Source organism: Cyanistes caeruleus, chromosome 4 (genome assembly GCF_971803275.1).
Source record: "Cyanistes caeruleus chromosome 4, bCyaCae1.hap1.1, whole genome shotgun sequence".
In the NCBI taxonomy this organism is placed as follows: Eukaryota; Metazoa; Chordata; class Aves; order Passeriformes; family Paridae; genus Cyanistes; species Cyanistes caeruleus.
The window spans coordinates 30,949,994-30,970,294 of record NC_141704.1 but is presented as its reverse complement, the minus strand read 5'-3'; the positions used below and the strand labels follow the sequence as shown (position 1 = coordinate 30,970,294).

Sequence of the window (20,301 nt, the reverse complement as noted above, 5' to 3'; positions counted from 1 at the left end):
CACCCCATCCTGCCCGGGGCACCCCATCCTGCCCCGAGCACCCAGGGCACCCCATCCTGCCCGGGGGCACCCAGGGCACCCCACCCTGCCCCGGGGCACCCAGGGCACCCCATCCTGCCCCGGGCACCCAGGGCACCCCATCCTGCCCCGGGGCACCCAGGGCACACCACCCTGCCCCGGGCACCCAGGGCACCCCATCCTGCCCCGGGGCACCCAGGGCACACCACCCTGCCCCGGGCACCCAGGGCACCCCATCCTGCCCCGGGGCACCCAGGGCACACCACCCTGCCCGGGGCACCCAGGGCACCCCACCCTGCCCGGGCAGAGGCTGCGAGAGCGCGTCCCCCCGAGGAGCTTTGCAGTGGGGTGGAAGCGGCCGCTTTTGCCGGCGATGCAGCCCAAAGCCTGGGCAAAAGCATCCGCGGTCCGTTCCTGCTGGCGATGGGAGGGAGATTCAGGTGTGGCTGCAGACACAGCCGCGTGTGCCAGCACGGCTCCGGTGTGCTGAAATAAATAGCCTGAAACCGGCTCTTCAGGCATCCGGCGCATTTTAAAGGAGGCAGCCAATACACTGGCTCTCTGTGGTTTGTGTTTATCCAGATCATTATGCAAGTGATAGATTTTGCCCCGAGGGTAAGACAGGAGGCCTGTAGATACTAAAATGTTATGTCCTTTTTGGTGGTCTGGTGCACTAAAAAACTTTTAGTATTTCTGTAGACTATTTATTTAAGCTCAAGGGAGAAGAGCTTATATTTTCATTTCATTACTACTTTGCTTGCAGAAAAAAAGCAATATGGAATCTCATACTCGTTTGAAGTCTTCTGACCATTTAATGTTAATGCCCATACTAGGACTTTTGGTTTCACAGCCCTGGGGAAAGCTACAGAGAGTGAAAAGTCAAGCAGTTTCAAATGGAGTTATTACAGCAACTGCGTAGTTCCAGCTTGGGGAATATACAGAGCTCGGTGCGTAAGCAGCAGCCTCTCATGTACCAGGAGCACGTTTGTGTTTCTGTTGTGTCTGAAAGGTGTGTAAACCAGTAAGGTCAGTGTTCAGGATCCTGCCCAAGCCTGGAAGGGTACAAATGCTTCATTAGTGCTGTCAGGATGTGGGGAGTGAGGTTGCAGATATGTGATCTCCCCTGTCTCAGCCCTGTGGAGAACTGCACAAGGAATGAGTCTATTCCACCAGTTGAGCTTAGTTTGGGTAATTGGTAGTGACCTGATGTTTGCACAGCTAAATCAGGATGAAATCTTGAAGTATTGGAAGTAGATTTTTGGATGTTAAGCTGGTGCATAGAGGAGATGGAAGGGGAGGATTTCAGAGTCTCAAGCTGACTTGGCTGACAGAGGCTTGCAACATGTAATGGCCAAAGTGTCCTTACCTCAAGGCTTGGATGCCAGCTGACACCTCCACTGGGCTTTTGCCACCCTTCTTACCCACAGAATTCCTTTTAATCCTCTGAGTTTCAAAGGGATGTGAGGCTCTGTGCCTCCATCATCCTTGCTGCCCAATTACCATTTTATGTGGGCACTCCTTTCCCCTTGCAAAGCTGGAGCAGGGAACCTGTAGGGAGTGGAAGGGTACAGAGGCGCTAATGCAGCTCGGGTCCTGCAGCACTATGGTAGAGACTGTGGAGTTGAATGCTCTTCTCCTGAATTCCAAGGCAGGTGTCTTCAGCCTATGGTTGATATTTTTTGCGTGCATTTTCTGTGGAAACATCCAGAGGCAGCTGCACGGTTAGGGAATAGCAGTACTGGCTGGGCTTTGTTATTCGGCTGTGCTCTGACTGCAGCTGCCCCTGGAAGGGAACGATCACTCCACTGGTGTGCCAGGCCTTTACCAGTCCTGACAAGGAGGTAGGAGAAAGTGTGGGAGTCGTCCCAAAGCATATCCACATGGTTTGTCAGCACAGTGGCTTTTCCTTCCAAGACTGAAATTTGTTTGGCTTGACAGAAGTATCCAGAGACCAGAACTGCTGGCTGGGTGGATGTTGAATGTAGCTTTGCTATGTCCTTGTGTCTCTGGTCTGCTGCAAATTAACTTTCTGGCTCAGTTGTACATCTCTTGGCTCCAATATCCAGACTCAGCCATCAGGTAATCCTAGGTGTTTCCTAGAAGAGCAGGCAGCAAGCATGGCAAGCAGGTGTGGGAGAACTGCTCCCATACAGCTTTCATCCCTTCATTCCTCCTGCAGCAGGTGGGGAAATGACTGGACTGCTTTGATTATGGTTACCTCCTAAGGGTATGCCACAAGGGGTGTGTTACCCCAGGAGAAAAGGATGGTGAGACCATTATGGGAAAGGAAAGGCCTTTGGAGTGATGGAGTCAATGCCACTGGCTGCCCCGGCCTTTTCTCCTGCCTGCCCTTGGCAGGCCAGGGGAGAGGGAAGCAGGGTGGTCTTGCAGATGACTATACTCTTCAGGAATCTCCTGGCATAAAGCTTGACACTGTCTCTGGGTCCTTGGGAACCTGGGACAGGCTCCTGGCACAGCATTCTGGCAGTGCCCTTTCTGTCTAGAGTGGGACATGTGCCAGTCCAATACGAAAAGCAGAAATGATGCCATCAGTGGCACCCACAATAGTACCTGACCCAAAATAGCTTCCTAGGAAAAAACAGGGAGGCTGATTAGGTTAGACAAGCCTGAAAGAGAGCAAGAAGTCCTGCTGATGATTGACAGGTGTAGGTTTGTGGGCAGGGGCTATAAATCCCACGGGTGAGTTCTCCAGCTACCCTTTGGGGACAGACAAACGGCTGCAGGAAACACTCAGGACCTGTCTTTGGTGAACCATGGGGCTCAGTGACCAGGAATGGCAGCAAGTCCTGACCATCTGGGGAAAGGTGGAGTCCGACCTTGCTGGCCATGGACATGAAGTTTTAATGAGGTAGGCAAGGAACTTCAGTTCTAAGAGTAAAGCTGAGAACTTTTGATGAGAGACATGCTTGTCAGGGTTTATTTCAACAAGGTGTTTTCTTTCTTGCAGAGTGGTGGTTTTTCCATTGCTATTTTCCGGGTTAAAAGTTACTCACTGTGTAAAGTGGCTTTGCTTCTGTCTCTGCATCTCTCTATGGGTGCAGGAGCAGACCAGTGCTGCTTTTAACACATGTCTGTGCTTTGTGTCTCTGCCTCTGCTGGCCAAGCTCTATTGGGATCCTCATTTCCCAAGCACTACAGTGAGAAATGCTGGAGCAAAATGTGTGTCATGGAGCTTCAGATGCTCTGCAGAGACAATATGGGGAGGCAGAGAAGGAATGAAAGGAGAGGAACATACACTCTGTGGCAATTTTCTTGGAATCTATTTCAGTAAAATTAACTTTAAAGTACCTGAGTGTTTTCCTCTCCCCACTTTAGTCTCACCTGGCAGAACCCTACCCATCCTGCTTTTTGGCCAGAAATCTGTGTGACAACACTTGTCCTCTACCTCATGATGAATTTGATGTCTGAGTATAAAATGAGGCACATCCCTCCCCTTACTTCCCTCCTGCATTATTCCAGTGTTAGAAGTGCTTATGAGGTCTCCAGCTGAGGGGACCCCATGCTCCATGTTGTCCTTGTGATCCTGATACTCAGAGTGGTGAACACCCCAGATACTGCAAAGTGGGAAAGAAAATTAGGTGGACACTGGAGCCTAGCTTGTCCCATAAGATCAGAGAGGATGCAAACTTTGAGGAGATTCTCTTCAGCTTTCCTCTTAGACTGTGCACACCCAAATATGCCGGAAGGGTACAGACGCTGAGGACAGCAGTGGGGATCTGGCACCTGCGTGGGGGATTTTCTACCCTAAGCATGGCTAAGGCAAGGAGCCCAGCCCTCCATGCATATCTACTGCAAAGCTTTGGCAAACGTTTTTCAAAGATGAGCCAGAGCAGGGGGCTGTTTTCTGTACCTGCTTTATCATGTCCCAGATCAGCTGCCATTTGAAGGGAAGGGAATGGAGTGGGAATGAAGTGGGTGGAAATATGATGGCTTTCCCCTCTTGTGATCCAGAGCAGGCATGCTGAAGGGGTATCAGGAACCTGAGCCATCCTCACCCATCCATCTCTGAAGTGGCTTCTTTGGCTCTGAATTTGCCACATGCTAATAAAAGCAGTTCCAAATAGAAAAATTGACTTTTCTTACAAGTATCACAGAGTAGAGCATGGCATTAAATAAATAGATGTCACCCTATGACTTTGTGTTCCTCTGCCAACCCAGGTCTCCTCCAAGGAGTTTCTGAGGGAGGAGAGAGGCAAGGGAAAGAGGGTGGGAAAAAAGATCAGGAACCAAATTCCTCTGTCTGCAATCATAGGGTTTGGGGGCGCAGTAAACACTCCATCCAGATGACATTCAAGAAAACACAATTTCCAGCTACAAGGGCCTTGAGGCTGGGGGCTGCTGTGCTTTTTTTTTTGTTTGTTTGTTTTTTTCCCTTTATTTTTGCTATGAGAAGCTAGTAGAGCTCTCATTTCCTGGCCAACAAATCATGGGCTGATAAGAGAGTTCATGTGAGAGGCAGGGGCCTATAGGCTGGCTCTCTAACAGTAAATTGGTGAAGACAGACAGTTTTGTTTGCTTTTGGTCTTTCTTCACATGAATACAAGAACTCACCTCTCAGTATCATGACTAGCCTAGGCTCTTGTCTCTGTCTTAAAACTGTTGACATAATCTAGGGGATAGGAGCCAAAGAGTTATCAGAACTATATGGAAAAAATACAGACACTTCCTCTGTTGCTTTAGTTGGGGGCAGTGTCTCTGTCATGATCAGAGGGAATGGAAATAGAGAGTGGTGATCGTCTTCAGAAATGGGTAAGAAGATGGGGTTAAAGTAGATTGAGTACTCAAAGGGAGGTATGTCAGGAGCTTCTCCTCTCCAAAGTCCATCTGCTTTTGTCCACAGACTGTTTCAGGACCATCCTGAGACCCTTGATCGCTTTGAAAAGTTCAAAGGCCTGAAGACCCCTGATGCGATGAAGGGCTCTGAAGATCTGAAGAAACACGGAGTTACTGTTCTTACCCAACTGGGCAAAATCCTGAAGGCGAAGGGTAATCATGAGGCCGAGTTGAAGCCCCTGGCTCAGACCCATGCAACCAAGCACAAAATCCCTGTTAAATATCTGGAGGTATGGAAAAGGGCAGGGAGTCTTAGTGTCTGATGTGTAGTGAATGTGTGCAAGACAGCTATGTGAGAGTTGGGCTTTCATTTACTGATGACTAGTTGGACTTCTGTGAGCTCTCCCTCAAGTCCAAGGTCTGTGTGTACAAGCAGGAGGAGACACAGAAAAAGCTCACGGTATGCAAATGGTATGTGAATATCCAAGTTTAGATTTCCCATTCCAAATACCACACACAGTCTGACCAACCCTTGGCAACAATAAACCAGCCCATGCAGCCTATGCATGCCTGGGAAACTGCATTACATAAGGACTGTCAGTGACTGGACACAAGGGACATACAGTTTTAGAGTAAGCCCTGGGGAATCCATTGCAGACCAAGACCCATAAAACTAAGTGTTATACAAACACAGGACATGAATTTGCTGTCTTAATGGATGAGGCAGACAAAAAGTGGAAAGGGCCATGGTCTGCTCAAGGTTATGAAGCAGATAAGTGTCAGAGCTAGGAATAGAGCCCAGTACTTCTGCCTAGCCCAGGCTCCTTGCATAGTAGACCTCACTGTCTCTCCAGAGGCTGCAGGAAGGCCTACTGAATTAGCTCGGAGATATTTCCAGGCTCTGCAACCTATTTCTTAGTCTGGCTTTTCTGAAAATAAACCTTGAGTGTCCCTTCAGTTTTTCTTTCTCTCTTTCCTTCCTCTCAGTTCATTTCTGAAGTCATTATCAAGGTCATTGCCGAAAAACATGCTGCAGACTTTGGGGCTGATTCCCAGGCTGCAATGAAGAAGGCTCTGGAGCTGTTCCGAAATGATATGGCCAGCAAGTACAAGGAGTTCGGTTTCCAGGGTTAGCACATACGCACAAAGGAACACCACGATGGAGAGCCTGGCCACGCATCTTTCCCCAGCGCTATTTTGGACATCTCACAACTGGCCATCTCTGATGTGTGGGAAAGCTTTGATGAGAGGCCAAGAGTCACTCCAGGCAGCATAGAGGCACTCAGAGTGATATCCGTGATAAACTGTCGTTTCCTGGCTTCATGTATACAAAAGAAATAGTCTGCTTTCTTAGGAAAAATGACATTAGGGGTTATCTGTGAGCTTCAGCCTATCTTATCCCCTTTCTCTCTCTCTCTCCCTGAAACTCAGTTTCATCTGAGAGGCAAATGGCATGGCCAAAGATGAAGGGATGTGGAGGATCAAGGGATGTGTTGAGTGTGGTGAAAGAGTGAAGGAATGACTCAAATAAAAGATGTGAGAATGGGAAGCAGGGACGCAGCATCCCATTCCTCCCACAGGTGAAACTGTTAGCAGGTTACTATGGAGAGCTTCCAGCACAGTGTTACCTTGCTTTGTGGGGGTGAATGCAGCCAGTCAGTCTCCAGTGCCTGCCAGCCCTGGAGGGTTTAGTTGTTAAACTTGCATTAGCAAAACTATAAAGAGTAGTACTCCCTGTGATCTGTAGGCTTCTAGCAGCCACCACTATGTGTCTGAATGTCTGTTGCACTGAGAAGTGAAGTTCGTGTTTCTCAGAAAATAAAAATCCCTGCACCAGAGTCGTGTGTTTGCTCCTGGCTGTACAAAGACCCCAGTGAGAACTAGGGGAGAAGGAGAAAAAGGAAAGGTGTTTTGCATACATATCTGGCTGCAGAGCAACCTCAGTCAGTCCTCAGTCAGTCAGCACTGTGAGTCCATGACCTGAGCAACACGTGGCATCTGTCTTAGCCAGGGATTTGGGGCATTCAGATGTGACCATGGGGACATGACCTGATTACCAGACCTCACAGCACAAGATGGCAGCCTCAGCTCAGTGCCTCAGAGCTGAGAGAAGCGCTCCCTGACTAAAGGTCGTGGCCGCTGTGCTGGGGGAACGTGGTGAGGGAAGGTCCCTTGTTCATTTATGGGGAGGTGGCATGTGCAAGCAGCCTTTGGTCCCAGCAGCAATGCAGTGCATTGCTCTCTCCAGACACTGGAAAGGAGGGATGATCAGCTCAGGTGGAAGGCTGCAATGGCAGCATATGTTCTAAAGACCCAAACTCTGGTCTTTGCAGCCTTTTGAATTTTTGCTGAGGTGCCTCTGCAGTGCATGCCACACTCTGTTTACAGATGTACACCTGCATCCTGTGGGGGACCTTAAGGGACAGACGTAATGGCAAGATGCCTCCCTCTGCCTGTCAGCCTCTCCCCATCCCAGTACCAGAGGGTTGTGGCTAGGGGAAATGCATGGAAGTGACACAGCCGCTCTTTTTTGCGTGGAGAAAGTAATGTACCTTATCTCACAGAGACTGTGTGAGGGCAAGCACAAGGAAGAGAAATGAGGTGCTCAGTTACAGGAGCTACTAGCAGGACCTAGTTCAAGGTACTCCCTGCTATGCTGTGTGCAGTGGAGACAGTGAAGGAGCCACCACCTCCCTTAAAAATCAATCCTGAACCAGCATGATCTGCTGTGTCTTTGGTCAGGGCAAAGGCCAAAAGAATTCAGTCTCTGAAAGGAGAAGGAACAATAAATTCCTTCCCAGAATGGCGCATATCTGATTTCTTGCTGTTTACAAATCCTCACTTTACCTCTGGGAGCTTGCTTGGTGTTTCAACCTTTCAGAGGGGGTCACAAAGGCATATGCTATCACCTAGATGAAGTTACAGCCAGGTGGTCCCTGGCTTATGCAGTGTGCTTCGTCTGACTCCAATCTAGTCTGCCTGGTTTTGTGGGGAGGGCAGTATATTTAATTAAGGTCTAGGATTGCTTGTCCAACACAATAAGATTTCCTGCCAGTGACAACAGACTCTGCTTCAGGATTAAAAGCTCTGCTACAGCAGCTGCCTCCATCAGTCTGAGTGGGACTGGAGTTGTCTAGATATTTTTATGTAGGGGATTGTGGTGGAGGAGGGAGAGTTTGCATGTGTGTTGTGCCTAGTTACCAGTTATTAGGTACCTGGACTAAATGTCAGTCCCTTGGGAGCACTGACCTTCTCTCTGCCTGCTTCACCCCACTGTGTCAGTGCACTAGGGGGGACCATCCTTAAATCTGCTGGTCAGATGTAGGGCCTGACAGAGGTTTTCTGGTTGTGCCTATGGCTCAGTGAAGATGTGCAAGCTGAGATGAACCAGCACGTTTGGGTACCAACAACAGTGAAGGTAACTCCAGCAGGCTCAGTGATTTGGGATGTTTGTGGTGAAACCTTTGCTACTCTAGGCACAGAGTATGCCCTTGGCCAAGTCCTGACAGAACTGCAGGGATGTATGTAATTCCCACAGAGCCTATAAAACTACTGCAATGGCCCCTGCTTTAAGGGCAGGGGAGGTGTCCTAGAGCAAAGGGGATGGGGGGGAAAGGATTTTTTAGCTCCGTGTTGTATTGATTCAGAGTCTTTGTTGGACCCTTTCACTCTGCTGCTAGCACGTAAAGCTTTTCTGGTTCATATATGGGACAAAGTCCTTTTGTGGAGATAAACAATATTAGCGCGAGCCCAAACATTTTCCTCCTTCCTTTCCAGGAATAGCTTTACATCAGGTGGATGGGTCCCAGGGACTTGTCTCCAACCCCCTCCCTGCTGTGACCATGTGGTGTCAGTCACACGATGGGATGTGGATTGTGTGGCTCACAGCCTCCTTGCTCCAGCACGTACGCACCAACTGCAGCCAGGTCGGGCTTGTGGCCCCTCACCCTGCTGCGGTTTCCATTGCATGGCAGAACTCCCCATGGCACCGAGCCAGTGACCTGTCTGGGCTCTCTTGGGCTTCAGTGTCAACACCAGCCACTCATCAGAATCCCAGATGAGGGGAGCAGGCCCTTGCTGTGCAAATGAGCTGTCAGCCCCAGCCAGGGTGCAACAACACTGCAGGCTGTGCTGCCTGTCCGCCCTGTCTTTCCCTCTGCCTGCTGATCCTGCCTGACTCCAATACACCTGCCAACGTCAAGTGGCATCACAGAACAAGTGCTGGGGACCATACTATTAATCCTGTGATCTGTCTCTTGGTCACCTCAGTGGGAGAAAGGGATAGGGCTCCGATGACTAATTATTTTAAATATTTAGCACATTAACGTGAAGCTTGTGACATTCTTCATATTTGCATCTCCCTCCAGGGCTAATGGGAGGAAAGGGCAGGGATGTTTCTAGTCCATGTAATAGTCACTGAACAGATAAGTCTGGTTTCTGGGAATTGAAGCACAGACAGTGCCTGAAGGATGTAATGCTTATATGATATTAACTTAATAAAGAGACAAATGCTCACCTATACTACATACTTTCAGATGAGGATTATTTTTGTCATGATCCCTATTGTTTCTTCCACCTGGCCAAAACCTGTCCTGTGTGTTATGCCACTTAGGAAAAGAAGTAGTGGAACCAGGTGTTTTTTTTTTTGATGTAGACATGCTTGCCCATAACATTTTTTCTAGAAGGTTCATGGCATGAGAGCATGTCCTCCTTCTTCCTGGACTCATTTGTCTCAGGTTTGCTCAAGGCTGCTTTTCCAGGCTGTGCAGGGCTTAACAATCAGAGTCTGTATTGCTTCTCAGACTGAGCACACACACACACACACACACACACACACACACACACACACATGCACGCACAGAGAGACATAAACATACGTCTATACACAAGCACCAGCTTCAAAACACACATCATAGCAAAGCCCATCTGTCTAAGTCCTTCAGATTCCAGCATTCTTCACCTGAGAGGATGATACATATGAGTTCTCACATTGTGTTCAAATGAAGTGCAGCCTTGAAATAGCTAAGGTCTAACCAAGTGAGAAGACAGAGTATATGAGGACAGGGCAGCTGGGGAATACTGGTGGGTAGCAGGGCTGTTAAATTTCACAAAGTTGTGCCAACAGAGTCAAGGAAGTCACCTGGAACTAAGTAAGTGAGAAGAAAAAGCCCAATCAGCCTCTTTTATCCAGCAGCCTAATAAATGAGCATTCATGAACATAAAAGAGTCACAACAATACAGCGTTCTTAACCAGAACATAAATCCCTCCCTCCCCTGTGATCGTAGGCACAACAAGTCCATCTCCCAGTCCTGTGACTTCTATAAAATCCTTATCCAAATGCCAGCAAAGGTGACCTTGTGGCTTTTTAAAGCAGTACTTTATAGTCACTTGACTGCACTTTACCAAAGTCCTTTCCCAGTTTGGCTTACATCTCCTGAAAATAAATAAACAGAACAGGCTGCCTCCACCTTCCCCTCCTGCCCTGTAGTGACCATCCATGATAAGCCATGTCAGACAGGCAGGTCTGGGGCTCTCCTGGGCAAGGCAAGGCAAGCCCTGGCATGGGGCATGCCAGCATAGCTGGTAGTTGCATGGACAAGGCAATGTGTATTTAGGATGGGGACAGATACATACTGGTGTGTATCTTAGCTGCACCTTATGTCTGGAGGAGAGCTTAAAGGCAATTATGCTTGTTTCCCATTTCCCTTCTCTAAGGAAAGCTAAGTATGAATGCAGCTGCTGGTTGCCTGATCTTATTTTAGATTGTCCTTAAAGCAGGTTCAAATGTTCAAGTGTTAGAATAGATTTGGGTGGAATACCTTCTGGATGATTAGAACTTAACTCTCTATGTCTCCATGCTTAGCTTGTGGATCTTCTGTTACTTCCCAGTATATGTCATTAATGATGCTTTTATTAAGTTTTTATACCTTCTGTCCTCCCTTAACATGTTTCCTTATTCAAGATAAATTCCAGCATCCAAGCTCCCACCAGAAGGGTGGAAAATTCCTGGAGCTGATACCCTCACAAAGATCTGGGATTGCTTTGCTCAGGGCTTTCATGACATCAGGCTTGTCCTCTTGGCAAGCTTTGGGGTTATCTGGAGAGTTAGCTGATACAGTGTCAAAGTGAGTCTGTGTTTTTTCACTCAGCTGGATGAATAGTCTGGTGCCCTTTGAAGGATGCCATGGATTAACTGTGAGTTGGTTGGGTATAAAGGAGTAAAAATACCACAGAGTTTTGTGTAAAGCAGCCATATGGTGTCCCTGCAGAGTCTGTGGCTGAGCAAAGCATTTGCACCAGTCATGCTCAGACAAGCTGTCCAGAGATGGTGGAAAAGGAGGCAGAGCACACCAAGAGCCACACTTGCACCCCTCAGCTTCCCCTCTGAGGGCAAATCAATCTGTAGGGTTTGTAAAGAAGAAAGAAAAATTAAATCCAGGTGGGAAATGGAGGCACAACTGTTTTCCCCCCAAGGCTATTTACTCTATTAGTGCCTCCTGAAGAGCAATAGCATCATTCTGACAACACTTCTGCTGTAATGCAATGGAGGGAGTTTCCTAACTCAAGCTGCTAATTGGTGTGCTTTTGTATGGGAAGAAAGATGGAGTATTCTCATGGTGCTACAATTATGGATGTGATGCTTTCAAAAAGCTGGCCCATAAATCATGAGAAAGAAACTTTTTGCACATTTTGTTTTTGCCTTGATAATAGCACGTTTTGCTAACTCAACTAATTTCCCAGCTAATTTTAGCATGTCACATTTAAGCTGGTGTCCCTATGTCTTTTGCTCTGTTCCCTCTACAGATGAGAAATGATTGGTCAGTGCATAAAGTCATCGATTCTTTTCCTTTTCAGTCAAAATCCTCTGTCCTGAGATGGAGTTCTTCATAACAGTCAAAAATTGCTAGCTCATAACAAGAAGAGTAATTAGAAAAGAATTCTTAACACATTCCCTACTATGTTTTTTCTAGTTGAGCAGAGTCATAGCTTCCTTATCTGTTTTATATCAGAAACTTGTTGACTGTAAGTGTCATCTGGGACAAACTCTGTTCTAATTTCTAATGGTAATTAAGAACTCTGTTTCATCCAGTTTAAAGTTCTCAATCTGTAAAATACCAAAACAGCACCCCTCTTACAATATACCTGAGTAATTTGTTCTACTGTTCTTATCACAGACCTTAGTTAGAGGTCTGTCTGTGCTTTCCATCTACAGTACCGTGCAATTAAGCCCATTTTAGAGGATAAACTGAGGCAGAGAGGCACGAGCACATTGTTTTCAGGCTTTTTTCATTCATCTGTCCGCTAGGCCAGGCTGCTGACTGCAGGGCAGTGGATGTTTGTGATCTTTTTGTGTAGGAAGACATGTGAAGTTGTGCCATCTGCCAGCGAGCAGTTCTTGCTTTGAAGTGGTTGTGTTTTAGCAGTTGTCAAAGGACATCCTGTATAAAGACGTGCAGTCACAATGCGGGTGCAGTGTAAATTACAGACAGATTACAGATGCTGCATGCAAAATGAAGCAGTCTAAGGACTTTGGGACATGAACTTGACATGTCTGGGGATGAACTATGACACTTGGGAGATTGCTAATCTTCTCACTTCCAAAGAGAAGAAGACTCCCAGACTGAAATAATAAAGGACATGGATATCTAAATATGTCACCAGAAGAAGAGAGGTCCCTAAATCCTAGTGCATGAACTTCAGATTTTCCTGTGTAATTACAATTTAATCTGTAATCCCCTCCTTGATTTCTAACATTTTGCCACCATCTTGGGTGGGTCTAAGCCATCCAGGGTTCATTTGCCTAGCTTAATTTATAATCCACGGAAGTGACCTTCTTCTGCCTATTTTGGCAGATCCAGTCATATTTTGCCTAATCTGGCCTCCAAAAAATGCTGTTCCAGTTACCTCTGTCCAATAGCGTGATTAGTGAACAAGGTTCAGGTGCATGCCTGTTACCACATAAATAACTCAGCTCATAAGCCTTTTAAAAATGAGCTGTGCCTTTCCATTTTGAAAAGGGCTTGCCTTCAGGAGACCAGGTTTCGGTGATGGATCCCTGCCTGATGTGCCTAGTCTCTAAAGGAGTAGGCTTTAAAAAAGAAACCAAAAAACCCATTGCTGGTTTTCATACTGACTGTACTTAGCTAGCCCTCCTCACTCAACATATGACTGAACATGAATCCTTTTAAATCAACATGAATCCTTTTAAACCACCAACTCTCTATTGGTGTGCCAGAGTCCTGGGCAAATGGCTCAGCCTGGAGTACTCTACTCCAGCAACCAGGGCTGTCTAAAAGCCTTCATACACCTTTGAGGATGTTACTGTCTTAATGGGACCACTCCTTCCCAAGGGGGTCCTCTTTGAGAAGAAAAATGGAGAGTGGAGGGAGAAGATACTTCTGTGCCTAGAATTAAATGACATATTGCAAAGCATGAGATATCTGCTTGGGAACAACAGCCTATGTGACAGCCTGCTGTGTGGTGTTAAGAGAGCCTGGGGTTGTTTTTCCTGCAAGCTATGCTTCCAACCTCTCCTCCCACCTCATTGACAGTAACATCTGGATTTACCCTCACTCACAGTTCTCTCTGAAAGAGTGTGAGTGCAACAAGAGAAAGAGGATTTTCTTTCCTTATTGCTCTGATTTGAGGATAGCTTGCAGCTGTGCCTGGCTGCTAGGAATGTACAGATTTTATGGAGGATAGTCGAGAAATATTTCCTTTCCTGACTGCATCACATCCCTGTTCCTACACACACTGGCTCACAACTGGGAAGTCTTCAGTTCCAATTCTTCTGGCAACATACAGAAGGGAAAAAAAGAAATGGAGACAATGCTTTTTCTTTCTGTCTATGGTCAGGTTGGAGATGGACAACGCTGCATCACCATCAGTAAAGGGGTTAATTATGGAGAAAAGTGCGTTAGAGCCTCTCATCATTGGAAACAGACCAAAACAGAGTAAGTGCTGCAGAGTACAGCATCCTTTCAAGTACTGGTGTTGGTGAGATAGGAGATAGTACACACTAGAGAGTGTCTATTGAGAGAGAGGAGAGACAGATCACTTGTATCTTGAGGGCAGAGCATCTTAGAAATAAATTTAGAGAATAACCTTTCTTTGGGCATTTAATTTCCCTCCTGTTGGAAGTGCTTACCCGCAGTTACCTACAATTAGTTCTGTGATGAGAGCCCATGTGTGTGGGTGTGTGTGTGTACAGCACAAAGGCTATAGTTAACACACAGAACTAAATGTTTTGTTCCAGAGCCCCAAACGTACACAGCCTCTCAATACTCATCAATTTCAGTGGGTGTGAGGCCTTTCAAAGACCTGGATTCATACAGCAAATTCTTTGCCACAGGCTTAGGATTAGTGATTTCTTTCTGCTCACGATGCAGTACAAACTTGGAAATCAGCTCTGCATCTATTCATCAGCTGAAGTATGAGCCCCTTTTATTAGTGCCTTTTGTGGCAATAACTGTAATCTATTTAAAGCCTTCAAACTGCAATTCCCCACAGCAGATGTAGTGGAAGCAGATATCCATGGAAATCAAAATGAGCTTGTGTTGCTGTGCAAAGGGTGGGCTCTATTCTGCTCAGCAACAGTTACTTAATTCCTGCCACATGGGCTTTGGCTCCTTTGGTGGTTTGGGCTTGGTGCTATGTTTCCTGGGGAAAATTTGCTGCCATTTACAGTCCCTGCTGCATATTCAGTCTCTTTCATTTCTCCCCCTTACAGGGGAGAATTCAAAGAGGAGACACTGCTCTTCTTGTGGCCCAGCTCTGCATCCTCAAAGATGTAATGGCAAAATCCATGTGATATGACTGTCAGCCATGGTCCCCTGTTAACAGCAGCAAACTCATTCTTATCTCAGCAAGTGGTCCTTAAACAAGAACTATGAAGCTGCTATAGGTGGGTAAGTGTGGCAGGAAACAGCCAGATACTTTTATTTGGGAAGCTGTTGATATTCTTTGGTTTGTTTGGGTTGTTTTTTTTTTTTTTCTTAATGAACCATTTTATTTAACTAACAAGTTATTTAACAAATGCATCCTCTGCACTTGGCTGACTGGTGTCAGAGCTGGCCAAGTGCAGGGTTTCTCTGTCTGGTAGGATACCATAGATGGTACTAAGAATTCTGGATAGGAAATTTTTTGGTACAGATTACTGTGTAAACCAAGGCTCATATTTACAACAAGAGTTGTTCCCTGTTAGGCTGTTCTTATTGGAGTGGGGCAGGAGCAAACTGAGAAAAGAGCAAAAGATGCACTAGGTATGCCTAAGAAGGCAGAGTGGTATCCTTGCAGTGTGTATTGACCCTTGCAGGAGTGGTCAAAAGTCCATACAAAACCCTGGAAAATCCACACAGGTACCAAAACTATTCAATATTAGTACAATTTAATAGTAATGGCACAGGTAGTGCGATCAAGTCATCCTCAGCAGTTCTGCAGATGACACCAAGCCGAGTGGTGCAGCTGACATACTAGTAGCAAGGGATGATACCAAGTTCTGCTCCACTCTTAAGCTGTATGCTGTTGTGCCCTCAGAAAACTGTTCTATGGAGGAATTAATGCAACTCCCCAGTACAGCCTAAACTAGTTGTCATGAAATGCCTTGTTCATTTGTTTACTTTTCCCTGAGTAATTGGGATTTGGCCTGCAACAGAGATGGGAAGCAAATTTACCCACCCACACTGAAGAGAGACTGTAAATGATGACATTAGTCAAGTAGCAGTTTGAGTCATATTTGGTACCACAGCACAGCTGGGTCAAGAAGAAATCCCCTGGGAAACTGAGCAAAGAAAAATGGGAAAAGAAAAAAAAAAAAAAAAGCACTTTAACTAGCACTGACTAGTTCTTCTTTCTTGTCATTATTTCCTTGGGATGTTGTCACATGCATTACTGGAGGAGATATTGTTTGGTCCAAGTAGGAGAGATTTCTTCCTTCCAACTCTTCAGTAAATCCTAAAGTTCTTTTCAAACAAAGGTTGCTATAAAGCTGTGATTCCTGGTTCAGACTCTTTCTTCCATTCAGTTAATTGTTACTGTCCAATGTCCCAGATGTGAAACAGCTGCTCACACAGAAGCATCTAGCCAGATGTTGGAGATCTGATCAGACACTGAAGTGAGAACTGGAACTGGGGAAAGGACATTTATATCTTCAGATTCAACCTGCTTCTTTATTAGAGACATAGTAGTTGGCTATGTCATTCCACATTCAGATGACTGGCTTCAGAGCTCCATGTAGAGCATTTTCCCCAGCCTTCAACAAGACATCATTTATCCAAAAAGAAAAAAATCCTTCCTCAATGAAAACCTTTTGATCCATTTGAGGCATTACCTTTATTATAACTGGTGGATGAACAGCTGAGTATTAGGACAAAGCACAAGAGACCAAAGATAAATAGTCTGTGCTCTGTAGACAACCTTGCTGAGCTGACATTTGTTGACAGCAAGAGTTGCACTGAGATAATTTTCCAATAAGATAAAATGAATCTGTTTCACTCCCCATGAATGTAAAAAAAATAAGATCATGACTACCATTCCTTAAGTCACCTGTCTTCTGCTGGAATCACCTTTGCATTGATGTAACTGTTACAGAAGACCACATCCAGCTTTGTAGTGCAGCTTCTAAAGTTCCTCTAGAAAAGCTGGGTCTAAGCACAGCCTGCCTGACATGCAGCTGTTGACTCCTGCTGTTTTTCTTGTAGGCTTAACCTGCTCCAGAAAGGGACAGTCACTTCAATCAAGGACAGACTTTGCTCATTTGCTTCCAGATGCTCCATCCTGCTGCACAAGGTAATGTGACACGATTTCATTACATTGGTCTCATATTCAACACAGCTTTAAACTGTACAGAAGCAACCAGTCAGACACAAAATACACTCAAATGGATCTACTTGTTCTTCACATAACTCCTTTGGGTAATTGTGCAAGCCAGTGTGCTCTATCTGTAGGAATAGGCACCATGACACAAAGGACTTCAAAGAGTGATTCTAGCAAGTAGAAGGTTTCAATATAGGAGGTAGCTTGACTTACAGGACAGCCAGAGAAAGGAGATAAGCACTGCAACAAAAACGGATTCAGTTGCAGAAAATTACCCCAAATGTCACACTTGAGATGAGCTTCATTGTGAGCTCAACTTGGAGTTTATGGAAGTGACATTCTTCAGCCATGCTGTATTGAAGAGCAGAAAAAATGACCTCAGATGATCACTACTACTTTCTAAAGAAAAAAAATATCTATTTTTCTAATGTCATCTGAGAAGCACTTAGTTATACATAAGATGTAGTGGTTGATACTGTCACAACAGACTTCCCGCGTTTTGGTAGATATAATGGCTTGGATTGCCACATTTCCAGTCAATGCAAACAGCATCAAAGCATTCCCTGGGAAAAGTTCAAATGCAAATGGTCATATTCTGTCAGCTATGACTCATTTCATCAAGTCCAGTGACTAAGAAGGTCAAGAACAATTAATTCAGAAACAAAGGTACCAGAGCTTTCAGTTCTGCTGCTGCACTTCAGGACCATGCTTGGAATAAAACTTAAGAACTCATTTCACAGTCGTCTCTTGCTGGGCTTTGGGATCATCATTGTTTCTCAAAATGTGAACCAAGCACCCTGAGGTGAGCTACAGAGGACAGTAGCTGCCTGCCAGCTGCTCACAAGGACTTTTATTTTGCCTTCCCTCTTCCTTTGACCAGAATTTCCATGATTGGTCATGGAAACCTTCCTGCAACTCTGCCAAGGCAAGCTGCCCACAGATGAAGACCTTAGCGCTATCCAATTTCCCAGCTGAGAATTTTCCCACCTGGCATATGCAGCAAAGGAATGGTTACTCAGGCTTTTCGTTACCAGCACGCCACCTGACTTCACAGCAGTTAAAGCAGGAGATTTAAAAAACTGACATTTGTTGATTTGAAGTGTGTTTTGTCAGAAAACCCCTCCCTGGCCCGCTGGCAGAGCTGGGCCGCCGGGAGCCGCACAAGAATTCTCAGCCTTGAGGCCGAGGGGCTGCAGTGCCCTGGCTCGGGGGTGTGTGAGGGGTGGGAGCCGCGTTTCAGGGCCGCTCGATCCCGCTGTTCGGGGGTCATCACTGCCGCCCAACTCCCCCACCCTCCAAATAACCCACTTCCTCAGAATTCTGCGTTTTGCGCAGGAATTTGCATTTTGGTGGCAGCACCCCGGGGCCGGATGGAGCGGGCTCTGGGCGCAGGCGGAGGCCTCGGTGCAGACATGGCGCGGGCCGTCACTGAGGGGAAGCGCCACGAGATGGCGCCATGGCGCCTCGGCCCCCGCCGAGGGGGGCGGGTGTTTCGATTGTTTCTTTTTTTTTTTTTTTTTTTTTTTCCCTCCCTTTTTTCCCCTTTTTTATTGTTGTTGGTTTGTTTTCTGTTTGGCTTCTTCCCCCCTTCCCCACCCTTCTCCCCCATCGTCTCCCACAGACAGTCAGGGGAGCTGCGCAGAGCTGTGGGTGAGGATGGATGGCGGGGGCTGTGCAGCGCAGAGCAGCGGTGGGATCCCGGCTGCCTGCCGTAGTGGAGGAGTGTGAGGGATGCTCCCTGGATAGCTCCCGGCAAGGAAAACGTCCTCTCCCATCCTTTTGCTGCTCCCACACATATCCCTAGCCCCTCTCCTCACCTGCAAGAGAGGGCCAGTGTGCTGACACACAGCGTGGCTCAATTCTATATCGAGCGTGGTGTAGGAGAATTCAGTCTCCCCTCTCCTCCTTCCATGCTCTGGCACCCACTTGCACCTCCACTTGCCCCACTGGCCTCTCCCGAGTTTTTGGTTGCCCTGCAACCAAAAGGCTCAGGCATTTGCAGGTGGAGGACAGCAGAATGCAAGAGGGTGGAAATCCTGATGAAACCCAGTACCAAACCAGCTGGACAACTCCAGCCCAACGCTCTGGCAAAACATGCTTTTCCAGGAGGCTTTTCAGTTCCTGGAGGCCTGAGAAGGATGGGGAGCCTCCTCTCCATCAAACCCCAGCATTTAGTGAAGAGTAGTAGTCCTGAGCCACTGAACATGGATAAGCTGAGAAGAAAGATGTGGCACCAAAACAGACCAAGAAATCACTCCTGCTGACATGAACCTACTCCAAACGGCTTTCTCTTCCATGTGTCCTGTTGTCTTCATCAACTCTGAGGAATGATTTTCCATGAAGCTGTAGGGATCTCTGCTGGGCAGAACAATCTGTTTTGTGAACTGATTCTTTTTTCCCCATTACAGGTAATTTGTTTGACTGTTGGATGAACTTTAGCAGGGGTATAAACTATTTCATTGCACTAACCTCTCATCTGAAAAGTTTTTACTTCTCTTTTTCTTCTCTTCTTTATTTCTCTGTCCTTCAGAGCACTGAAAAACTCATAGCGCCTGCTTAGTGTTGGATCTTCTGAGCTCTGCAGCTTCCCTTATAAACAGATCTTAAGTCTATTGAATTACAATGGCATGAAAGGCTTTGAGACAAAAGATGGAGTGGAAAATGTGATAGCTGTTCTGCAATTAAAAAGAAATCAAAAATAAAGAGCAGATTCTGTTCTTTCTGTATTGGGGGCTTAGTGTGTAGGAATTTACAAACTCAGTTAAAAATAAACCAACCCCAAACTACTTTGCAAGAAATGTCAATTAAAAAAAAAAAAAAAAAAAAAAAAGGAAATCTTCTAAACTGTAGGAAACAAAATGATTTTTGGAAGCATCTTTTCCCTTAATTGGACATCTATTTCTAGATGGAGTCATTTGTGCATGGAATCCAGCTGTATGGCTTTTGTTTGGCAGTGAAATGATCAATTCCTGCAAGTGTGAACATCATGTGGAGAACCCCATCCATGCCTTGAAAAGGACTCCTGCCAGAACAGGGCTTTGTTGGCAGTGTCAGAGGGTGCAGAGTCAAGGTATGTTGTAATCCCTAATTGTATGTTTTCACAAAATGGCCTCTTAATGGTACTGCTGACTTTGTGGGTTGGAGTTAGTGCCCCAAGAAGGGCGTGGAAGTCCATGTACCAGGCTAGCCCAGGATCTGCTGCTTTAAAGAGAGGCCAGAGGAGGTGGGTCTAGGTGTAGGCAGGACAGGCACAGGGCACAGCTCCCCTCGCCTCTGCCAGGCCTGTTGAAGCTGGCTGGGGCTCCTGACAAGCTTTGGCTGGGGGCTGATGACTAATGCTGGGATGAGCATCTACTGCTCCAAGTACTCTCTTTCCCCTGAATGACTGCAGGAGCATCTGTGCCTACCCGTAAGAGCTCTCTCCCAGTCCTCCATCGTCTTTTATGTCCTCTCCCCTTAAGGTTTCCTTTCTCACATCAAAATTCACCTGTCCAGGCTCCTTATCCCACAGATGTGAAAGCTCATGACACTCCAGTGATACAGCTCTTTTAAAAGTCCAGTCCAACCCCATCGCAAGCCTCCCCTATTCCCTTCCTCCACTCAGATCTCACTGCCATCAGTGGAAGTGGTGAGGGCACACTGTTGTTTGACTTTGGGGTGTTAGGGCTCCCCAG

General features: G+C 46.5%; 1 protein-coding gene and 1 long non-coding RNA gene across 2 annotated transcripts; both read left to right on the top strand.

Annotated features, from left to right (window-relative positions):
- Positions 1–2,746: 2,746 nt before the first annotated feature.
- On the top strand, positions 2,747–6,650 carry MB (myoglobin). Its single transcript, XM_023936057.2, has 3 exons — positions 2,747–2,887; positions 4,880–5,102; positions 5,800–6,650. The coding sequence occupies exons 1-3, from the start codon at positions 2,793–2,795 to the stop codon at positions 5,944–5,946; spliced, it is 465 nt and encodes a 154-aa protein (XP_023791825.1). The 5' UTR covers positions 2,747–2,792; the 3' UTR covers positions 5,947–6,650.
- Positions 6,651–18,951: 12,301 nt separating this feature from the next.
- On the top strand, positions 18,952–19,330 carry LOC147653528 (uncharacterized). The gene is made up of 2 exons (XR_015286381.1): positions 18,952–19,035; positions 19,158–19,330. It is a non-coding gene; the product is annotated as an uncharacterized LOC147653528 (long non-coding RNA).
- The last annotated feature ends 971 nt before the right edge of the window (positions 19,331–20,301 follow it).

Bases quoted from the DNA above. Each gene is read 5' to 3' on its own strand.
- MB (XM_023936057.2), top strand. From the start codon at position 2,793: ATGGGGCTCAGTGACCAGGAATGGCAGCAAGTCCTGACCATCTGGGGA. The intron at 2,888-4,879 runs GTAGGCAAGGAA...TTTTGTCCACAG, and splicing joins GGACATGAAGTTTTAATGAG to ACTGTTTCAGGACCATCCTG. The intron at 5,103-5,799 runs GTATGGAAAAGG...CCTTCCTCTCAG, and splicing joins TCCCTGTTAAATATCTGGAG to TTCATTTCTGAAGTCATTAT.